Raw genomic sequence first — 10,249 nt, 5'->3', positions numbered from 1 at the left:
AAAGAACATCCTCATGTGTTTATTTTAAAGATATCATATGCTCTTATTTGTTAATCTCATCAATATTAGTCTCTTATAATTTAAGTTGTTTAATAGTTTATGATGTTTTCTTAGCCACATCTTGCACTGAATTGTTTATACCTCATTGCTCTTTTGAACTAGAACCTTCATATTTTAAAGAAAGTTAGTATATCTCATTTATTCGCGTGAAACTACAATGACGAGAATTTGTCCTATTTTACTTCAATTGTTGAAATCTATGTTATTAGATATTCCCTTTGTCCTAAGATAAATGTCACTTTAACAAAAAAAAATTGTTAGAAAATGAGTTTCCTTTTATATTTTTAATGCAAAATTAAATAATTCATTTAAATTTTACCCTAATTTATATTGTCTACACTAATGTCAAGTCATTAAATTTCATCACGTGTTTATGATAATTTAAAATAACCAATAAGGAATGAGGATAGTTTTGTAAAATATCACATATTCATTTATTTATTATTATTTTTTAATTTGTGTAAAATTATCATATACAATTTTTTTTGACAGACTGAGTACTTGTTGATGTGATTGTGATTTTAGCTCCGTAAATCAATTAAAGAAAATTACTAAGTATAGTGATATGAATTTGATTAATTACGGAGAAAAACACACTAAAAAATGCAAATGACTGATAACGGCTAGTTTTGAGGTTCTTCGCCGTTTCTCCCTGCGCGCTGCTTTCTATTCCTCTCTTCCCTCTTCTCACCCCTTTCTTGCTCCTTCCCTGTTGCCATGGATGCTTCTCTTCTCTTCCCGGAAACTCACGTGCTTGTAGAAAATCCACCTAGTCTCAAGAATACTTCTCAGAACCCTGGCGCAGTGCAAGCTAAGTCTTTTGCTGCTGTGGTTTCGAACAACGTTTGTAACATCCCTCTCAGCCAGCTCCCAACTCCTTGTCTCAAAGGGGATAGGCTTGCCATAACAATACCGGAAGAAGAATACGCCCTGGGAGTTGAAGCTTGCAAGCATCATCTTCATGGAAGGGTGGTTTGGTCCAAAGGATCTCAACCCCTCACGGTCGTTAATCTGAAGAGCAAATTGTTAGAGCTATGGCCTTCTATTGGAAAATGGGGAATCACTTCCTTAGGAAAAGGCTTCTTCGAATTCGCTTTTTCTTCTTTAGAAGATGTACATAGGGTTAGATCTGTTAATGCTTGGAGTATTCCCAATGGAATCCTCAAGCTGTTTCCTTGGACAAAGGATTTCATTCCATCTACGTTAAAGCAAACATCTGCGCAAGTTTGGATAAGGATTCACGGTTTATCTCAAGAGTACTGGAGACCAAGGATCCTGTTTGCTATTGCAAGTAGCATTGGAACTCCGATTTGCATTGATTCGGCCTTTAACAAGTCTGTTTTCGAACGCCCCTTTGGCCATTTTGTTAGAATTCTGGTGGATCTGGATCTTACAAAAGAACTTAGTTATAAAATTTTGGTGGAAAGGGTAGGTTTTGCTTTTTTTGTGGACATTGAATATGAGAAAATTCCAGAATTTTGTTGTTTCTGTAGCAACATTGGACACACAGTTGCAAACTGTAAAAGAAAGGAACAAGTTAATGGTAAGGCAAGCACCTCTTTACAGAAGAAAGACAACAATGTTTATGTTCCTACAGGGAGGAAATTTGCTTCTGGGGAAACTTCCATAGCACATAAAGATCCTCAAACTGTGGAGGATGGGACTGTTGGTGTGGATGCTAATGCTCATGTTGAGCAAATGGAAAATGTTCAGACAAAGGATAATAATCCGGTTCTGGAAGTAGCTACCAACGAGGTAATCGTAGTTCCATCTAATGGAAATTCCTTGGATAATGAAGGATTATCAGAAAGTGAATATGTGGATGCCACTCAAATGGTTAATTTTGTACCTGAAACTCAGCTTGATGAAAGATTTAAAGAACAGGTAACCGACTTCTTGAAAGAATCTTGGGATAACATGGCTGATCTAGATGATCCAGGTGTAGATCTATTTCAACAGAAAGACTTTCAACTTGTTACCAGCAAAAAAAGAAGGAACAAAAAGAGCAGCTCTGCTTCCAATACCAGTCAGTTGGCTGGTCACAAGAATCTTACCTTATGAAGTGCCTCTTCTGGAACATCAGAGGCATTGCCAATAGCTCTTCTAGACTGGCTTTAAAGAACTTAATTCAGAATAATTCCCCAGACTTGGTTTTCATTGCTGAACCATGGATGGATTTTTGCAATTTCCCTCATAGGTGGATGAACATGTTTGACTTAAAACCCTTTGCTTTTAATAAGAGAGATGGTCTTCTTCCTAATTTATGGTGCTTCTGTAAGTCTAATCTTAATCCTACTATTTTGATGACTGATGAGCAACATGTCTCTTTCTCTTTGACTTTAAATAATAAGGTTACTTGTTTTGCTGCTATTTATGCCTCCACTTGCTACTCTATTAGAAGAACCCTGTGGAATAATTTAAATAACCTTATGAGTAGTTACAAACACCCTTGGACTTACATTGGAGACTTTAATGCCATTATTAGTGCAGATGAATATAGGGGGATGCACAATCCTAAAAACACTCCCATGAAAGAGTTCTTTCAATGGTCAGATTCCAACCACCTTATTCACTTGCCTACTGTTGGCAATTTTTTTACTTGGTGCAATGGGAGAAAAGGCAGGCAGCTCACTGAGAAAAGATTAGATAGGGCCATTTGCAATATAGACATGATTGATGCCTGTAGCACCCTGGTTTGTCACACTCTCTCAAAAGTCAGGTCTGATCACTATCCTTTGTTACTTACTTGTGCCTTTGATAAGGTTAGTTATCAATCTCAATTTAGGTTTAAGAAAATGTGGAGTATGCATGATGATTGTGAGAAAATTATTAAAGATGTTTGGAGTACTACCTGTTATGGATGCCCTATGTATATTTTGGACAAGAAGCTCAGGCTTCTTAAGGCTAGGCTTAGAGATTGGAATAAGAGCACGTTTGGGGATGTTAGAGTAAATGTCAACAAGGCTGAAGAGGTGCTAAAGGAAATTCAACTTTATATAGGCTGCACTGGTTATAATGATAAATTGCAGGTGGATGAAGCCAAAGCCCAGCATGAGTTGGATAAAGCTCTTCTTATTGAGGAAGAGTTTTTGAGAGAAAAGGCTAACATAAAATGGCATTGTGATGGGGATAGAAATACAAGGTTCTACCATACTTATGCCAAGATTAGAAGGAAACACAACTTGATCTCTACTTTGAATATTAATGATACTGTCATCACTGATCAGAACCTTATTGAAACTCACCTTGTTAACCACTACTCTACTCTTTTTAATCAAAATGTGCAGCTGCAAGATTCTGATCTTATCCAAAAAGTGATCCCCTGCCTGGTGAATGACTCCACTAATGCCATGTTGTCTAATATTCCTAGTGAGGCTGAGATTTATAATGCTGTTTTGAGCCTCAAAACTGACTCTGCCCCAGGCCCTGATGGCTTTGGGGCTTTTTTCTTTCAAAATTACTGGGACATCATCAAGAGAGATGTCATTGGTGCTGTTACTCAATTCTTCTTACATGATTGGCTTCTACCCAATTACAATGCTAACACTATTATTCTTATCCCTAAAACTAATGAGCCTAATATGATTAATCATTATAGACCTATTGCCCTAGCTAATTTTAAGCTTAAAATCATCTCTAAGATTATGGCTGATAGACTTGCCTCTATCTTGCCTGCTTTAATTTCTAAAGAGCAAAAGGGATTTGTTAATGGTAGAAACATTAAGGATTCTATTTGTCTAACTTCTGAAGCCATAAACATTCTCAACAATAAATCTTTTAGTGGCAATGTCGCTTTAAAGATTGATATATCCAAAGCTTTTGACACTCTTGGCTGGGATTTCTTGCTTAATACCCTTAAGGCTTTTGGTTTTTGCAATAAGTTTTGCTGTTGGATTAAAACCCTGCTGCATTCTGCCAGGCTTTCTGTGGGCTTTAATGGGAAGCAGGCTGGTTTTTTCAGGTGTAAGAATGGGGTTAGACAGGGTGATCCCTTGTCACCTCTGCTTTTCTGTCTGGCAGAAGAGGTGTTAAGCCGGGGCTTGTCTAATTTGGTTGCCACTAATCAGATTAACCTTATTAAAGCCAATAGGAATACTTTTGTCCCTTCTCACACTCTTTATGCTGACGACATTATGATTTTCTGTCGTGGGGACCAAAAATCTTTGACTGCCATTGCTAACTTACTTCATGATTATGCTAGCTGCTCTGGCCAATTTTGTAATAAATCAAAGTCTCTTATTTATGCAGGTGGTATGTCTAATGATAAATTCAGGAGATTGGCTGAGTTGATCGGGTTCACAATGGCTCGTCCTCCCTTTATATACCTGGGTGCTCCAATTTTTGTTGGTAGGCCTAAGCCAATTTACTTTCTCTTTGTTGCAGATAAGATAAAGCTTCGGTTAGCAAGTTGGAAAGCGAGCTTCCTTTCCTTGGCTGGCAGGCTTCAGTTGGTCAAATCAGTTATTCAAAGTATGGTTGTGCACTGCATATCTGTTTATAGCTGGCCTGGGGCTCTCACTAAGCAAATCATGTCCTGGATGCGTAATTTCATTTGGAGTGGCAATATCGAGCAGAGGAAAATTGTTACTGTTGCTTGGAGGCACTGCTGCAACAGTTTGAAGGATGGTGGCCTTGGCATTAGGTCTTTGAAGGACTTTAATTCTGCTACTAATCTTCATTTATGCTGGAGATTTGTCAAAGGTAATTCTTGCTGGACAAAACTGCTTGCTGCTAGGGCTATCAAGAACAAAAAAAATGATCTCTCATCACATTAGTTCCTCTATTTGGACTAGTATCAAAGATTGTTATGGAACTGTCATGGATAAATCTCAATGGATTATTGGTGATGGTAGCAAAGTCAATGTTTGGCTGGACTCTTGGATGGGTGATCCTTTGGTTCATAAGTTTAATATTGTTGATTGTTTTCATAAGACCTTGACAACTGTAGCTAAAGATTGGATTGTGGATAAGAAGTGGTGCATCCCTGCTAATGTGTTGACTGCTTTCCCTATTCTGAATTCTATGGTGGCCAATGTTAATATCCCAGATTCGGCTCTGGAGGACCAAATTATTTGGTCTGATTCTGGAAATGGAGATTTGAGCCTCAAGCAAGCCTTTAAGCTTGTCCAAAAACCGGTTTCCTTCAGGCCTGGCTGCATTACCCCGTGGAACAAGCACATTCCTCCTACTCACTCTATGCTCATTTAGAGAATCTCTCATGATCGGATGCCCACGGATGAGAACTTGATGGTTCGTGGCTTTCAGCTTCCTTCTAGATGTGTGCTGTGTTGTAAATTTTCAGAAACAACCACTCATCTCTTCTTTGATTGTCAATATGTTATGAACATTTGGAACTGGCTGGGGCAAAAGTTGCAATGCAGGGTTCAGGTTAATTGCTTGCAAGACTGCTTCTCTTTGATTAACCATGCGTGGTCCCAGCAGGCCAAGGATGTGGCTATGTCTTGCATTTGCAGTATTTTCTATCATGTTTGGCATGCTAGAAATAAACGCTTGTTTGATGGCATTATGATTCACTGGAAAACCGGAATTAGTCGTATTATCTCCAGGGCTAAGTTGGTAGGGAACTTTTCTTCTAATTGCTCTAACAACAACATTAATTGCTTCTCCTTCCTCAAGAGCTTTGATGTCAATATTCGGCCAAGCTCTCCTATGGTTTTTCTGGAAGTTTTGTGGCATCCTCCCCCTCCTGGTTGGGTCAAAGTTAATGTGGATGGCTCAGCTAGAGGGTCTCCTTCTTTAATGGCTTGCGGAGGCATTTTTCGCAATCATCTTGCTTTGCACTTGGGGAGCTTTTGTGACTTCATGGGAGAAGGAGATGCTTTCACGGCTGAGTTATGGGCGGCTATGGTGGCTCTTGAAAAAGCTAAAGAGTTGGGTTTTGATAAGATTTGGATGGAGACAGATTGCAGGATGGTGGTGCAAGCATTCTCGAATTTTTCGGTGATTCCTTGGAAGTTTAGATCTCGTTGGCTTTGCTGTATAGATTACACTCGCTCGGTCGAGTTTATGATTTCTCACGCTTACAGAGAAGCCAATTTTTGTGCTGACTTCCTTGCGGATTTAGGTTTGTCTTTAGGGCATTTTTTTTGGTTCCCTTTTGTTCATTCCGCTCTTGTCTCGGATTACCTGTTAGACAAGGAAGGCTATCCTCGTCTTAGAATTCGCTCCTAAGGGGTTTTGGCTTGGTCCCCCCCTTGTGTATCTGGTTATCCTTTTTTTATTTTATATATCTTTCTCAGTTTAAAAAAAAAAATTAACGAAAATTGATGTGATTGTGATTTTAGCTCCGTAAATCAATTAAAGAAAATTTAATATGTTTTTTTCACTTATAATTAGAGTTAAGAGTGTGTTATATTCAATTTAGGGTTCCTTAGAAGATTTTGAAAGAAATTCCTTTAATGCTGAATTATACACAAGAGACTTGTAAGCCATTTTTAATGCTTTATTTGAAGGATCTAATTGAATAATATCTTAATCAAAGTAACAAATTAAATGAAAAACAAACAACATGAGTATGAAATAAATAATATAGATTACCACATTTCGTGCAAAAATAATGAGATCAAATTAGAATCACCACAAATTAATTTTCTTATTTAAAGTTTCTCAAAAATCCAACATGTTTTAATTTTCTTATTTAAAGTTTCTCAAAAATCATATTAAAAAAAGACGCGTTAAGGATAGCACAAATGACCGATAATTTTTTTTGACAAGAACAAACTTAACTCATATTATTTATCAAATGAAAGTCAATACAAGGAGGAATAACATTAACGATACTACGCCTAGACAAAGAATTGGCCGCCTTAACTAACGAGTCGGTAACCATAATCGGTTGGCGTTTAATAAACTTTACCTCAAAGTTTGGAATAAAATCCAATAAACATTTTATAGAAAGAAGAATAAAATTAAACTCAGACGAACCAGTAGCTGTAGAATGAATGCCTTGAATTACCACTTGAGAGTCGCTTTCGAATATCACAAGATCCAAATTCATGGTAACAACATGTTGAATAACTTCTTTTAAAGCTAAAGTCTCAGCTTCTATAGAGGACATACAACCTATATCCAAAACAATTCATGCAGTAAGGAATCTACCCAAGTTATCACGAAAACACCAATCCTAGTTATCACGAAAACACCAACCTCTGTTAGTAGAACGGTAAGTCCTATTGAAGCCAGCATCAGCATTACACTTTACCCATCCTTCAGCTGGAGGAGACCACACTACGGAAATTTGATTACTAGCATTCTTTTCATGATTATCCTGGGCTGCGAACCAATCCTGCCAATTAAAATAGGCTTGCAAGCCTAATCTAAATAACCCCTCCCTTTCATTATTCCATAGTATATTGTTTCGGTTCTTCCAAATCACTTCTACCATCATAGCAAAATGCTCTGTATCCTTCCTATCTTCTCTACTACAAACATCAAGAATAAGAGATTTAGCATCACTAAAATCTTGTAGGCGAGGCTCAATGATAGAAGACAAATCTGCTTCCCGCCAACACTGAATAATGGTGTTACATCCGAAAGACACATGTCAATCCTCTTCTTCTTTGTCTTCGCAAATAGGGCAATCCAGGGGAACATAGTGTTGTCGGAGTCTAATTCGCGAAGACAAGCAATCTCTACAAATTACCAAGAACTTAAATTAACCACAGTGGTACTTAAGTTGACACGTATTTTGCGATATATATAAACTAAATTTAAATAAAAAGAAGTCACATTTTAATTTAGATATCCAAACCTCAAATTCAACATTTCTAATTACAAGACATCTTTTAAATTTGTAATTACAAGCATCTTTTAAACTTTAGTTTGAAAAACAAAAAATAGCCTTCAAGTTGAAATAAAATTTGACTAAGGTGATCCAATATAGATAAGAAAAAGGTCCCAAGTTGGACCATCTACCATTTTTTGGGTATAAATATTACATTTTGTTTTTAAAAAGTTACATAATATTTTACTAAATATAGTAATGGTCCACTTTTAATATAATTTAACACTTTTATGAGTTGAAATTAAAAATATTTTAATTCATTTAAAGAATTGAAATTTTAAATTATATGGATTAGTTCGAATTTGAAATTAGAATTTAAGATTTTAATTCAATCTAAATTGATGAAGAATAATTTAGTTCGGTAACATGTTGGATAAATACTTAACCAACTTAAGTTATATACATTTCTAATGACAACATCCCTTTTTAAATTCACACATATATTTTGGTTGGCTTTTATGTGTTCAAAATATTTATTCTAATGTCTGGATTCGAAAAAAATTTGTAACTAAGTTAGAAGATTTCTAACCATCTTATCCAAGTTCTCTTATATCTAATATGAATTTGGTGAGAAGATAACATGATTTAGAATTGAAGAAACATTTAAAAAGTTGTAAGTACCTTAATATCGGTATTTATGGATTCTCGTAGCGCCTGTGTCCTTTAGGAATTGTGTCTAGTTCTTAAAGATAGACACCCATATCTTCTCAGTGTGCCTTCATTCTTTACCCATTAAAAATGAAAAGATTTGAAATTGATTATTTCAAAGTGTTGTGAAAAACGATACCGTAAACAAAGTATAACAGTTTCTTCTTGTCGGCAAGAAACTCACAAGGGTTAGAAAAGATGGAAAAATAAGAAGAATACAATATTTGGTTATAACTGTTATACTTTCCTTTCTCTTTAAAAACAAGATTACAAGTTACAAGAATAACAAATAACTCTCTCACCCTAAATTAGAATTTGCAGTATGCAATGATGAGGGACTAGTATGCTATTTATAATAAAACCTAACATACTAACTAATGGGCTTTTTCCACAAGGCCTATTACACAAGCTAACTTAATAAACAAGCTAACTTAACAAATTAGGGTTTTAACACTAAAACGTAATTTAACATGCTAACAACCCTAACATCTTCGACTCGTGCATGCTAGACCCATCTTCGACTACAACATGCACATTTCGCACCAGCTATCCTTCGACTATATTAGAGTTCAATCCAATATCTCACCCAAAGATTTAACAAAGTTTAAAATATAAACAAAGTTGAATGGGATCATTCTTACTATGAGCTTACAAGACTCTCACATAGGAAGAAACTCCCTAGCCCCTCAGAGTCTACTAAGACCTTGCATAAACTATTTCAATGTTGCTGTTAAATGAGAGCTTAATCAAAATTAAGAAAATGGTGAAAATAAAAGGGCCATACAAAGCAGTAAAACAAAATCTCAAAGGATGATTATCGTCTTGGATGTTGTAAGAACAATTCATTCAACACGCGTAAGTACAATCAAAACTCAACAAAACAAAATAAAGAAAATCAATCATTAACCTAAAAAAAGAAGAACAAACAGTGTGGTTGGAGTGGGGAAGTTGGTGCTCTAGGATAATGAAAATGAGAAAGTGTGACAAGTTGATTGAAAAAAAAAGGGAAAAATAAAAACAATGGGAGAATTTGGTATTTAAAATAAACAAGCATGAAAATTGATGTAGATGCGATATTGGGTTCCATACGTGAGAAAATATTGATGAATTTGGGGAGGAACTACCTAAAAAGCATGGATATTTGATGTTTTACGTGGCAGAGACAAACCAATAAGTAAGGTATAATGACCATGTGTGCATGAAAATGTAAAGTGGCGATTTGGCCAGCATAATCATACATTGTAACACTCAATTGGCTATTCTAATAAATTTATAATTTTTCTTTGGTAAAGAGGCTAAAAGAGTGTATGCGTTAGAAAAAACGTTTTATTACCAGTCGATAAAAAAATCCATTCACAATATTTATTACATAAAGATGTACAAGTTACGATCAAGATTGTGGGATAAAAAAAATAAAACACATAAGAAATAATAAAGGAACCTAAAAGATAAATCTGATAAGAATAATGAAGTCGTCTTTTTGATCTCGGTGCCCATAGAAAACTTGCAAGAAAGTTTCTCTTCTAGACGAAATCCATAACGAGGACGACTGAGCGATGAGATTTTTATAGGTCGATCATTGGGAAAATCACTTCAACGAAAAATCATAAATGCTCTTTTATAGTCGTCTTTCATTGTAAAAGTTAGGAACTCGACAGGTAAAAAAGAATGACATTATTCTGAATTATAAGATAGATTGACGATGAAAGGATTATAATGGCCAACCTCGTCAAAACT

The 10,249-nt window shown here is 35.7% G+C and overlaps 2 protein-coding genes across 2 annotated transcripts; one reads left to right on the top strand and one right to left on the bottom strand.

Annotated features, from left to right (window-relative positions):
* The first annotated feature begins 777 nt into the window (after positions 1 to 777).
* On the top strand, positions 778 to 2,121 carry LOC131651882 (uncharacterized). Its single transcript, XM_058921613.1, has one exon. It carries the CDS (start codon positions 778 to 780, stop codon positions 2,119 to 2,121), a length of 1,344 nt encoding a protein of 447 aa, XP_058777596.1.
* Positions 2,122 to 6,802: 4,681 nt separating this feature from the next.
* LOC131651865 (uncharacterized) lies at positions 6,803 to 9,752 on the bottom strand. The gene is made up of 4 exons (XM_058921592.1): positions 9,681 to 9,752; positions 7,463 to 7,591; positions 7,228 to 7,366; positions 6,803 to 7,143 (listed from the first exon to the last, which is right to left on the bottom strand). Exons 1-4 carry the CDS (start codon positions 9,750 to 9,752, stop codon positions 6,803 to 6,805), a joined length of 681 nt encoding a protein of 226 aa, XP_058777575.1.
* Between the last annotated feature and the right edge of the window lie 497 nt (positions 9,753 to 10,249).

The sequence above is a fragment of the Vicia villosa genome, linkage group LG1 (genome assembly GCF_029867415.1).
Source record: "Vicia villosa cultivar HV-30 ecotype Madison, WI linkage group LG1, Vvil1.0, whole genome shotgun sequence".
Lineage (NCBI taxonomy): Eukaryota > Viridiplantae > Streptophyta > Magnoliopsida > Fabales > Fabaceae > Vicia > Vicia villosa.
Note: the sequence above shows the minus strand (reverse complement) of the source record. Positions and strands in the feature narration are given on the sequence as shown.

Excerpts from the sequence above, each read along its gene's own strand:
- LOC131651882 (XM_058921613.1), top strand. The coding sequence starts at position 778 with ATGGATGCTTCTCTTCTCTTCCCGGAAACTCACGTGCTTGTAGAAAAT.
- LOC131651865 (XM_058921592.1), bottom strand. The coding sequence starts at position 9,752 with ATGTATGATTATGCTGGCCAAATCGCCACTTTACATTTTCATGCACAC. Across the intron at positions 7,367-7,462 it reads CAGAGCATTTTGCTATGATG|GATTGGTTCGCAGCCCAGGA; the intron begins GTAGAAGTGATT and ends TTTAATTGGCAG. Across the intron at positions 7,144-7,227 it reads TTACCGTTCTACTAACAGAG|GTTGTATGTCCTCTATAGAA; the intron begins GTTGGTGTTTTC and ends TTTTGGATATAG.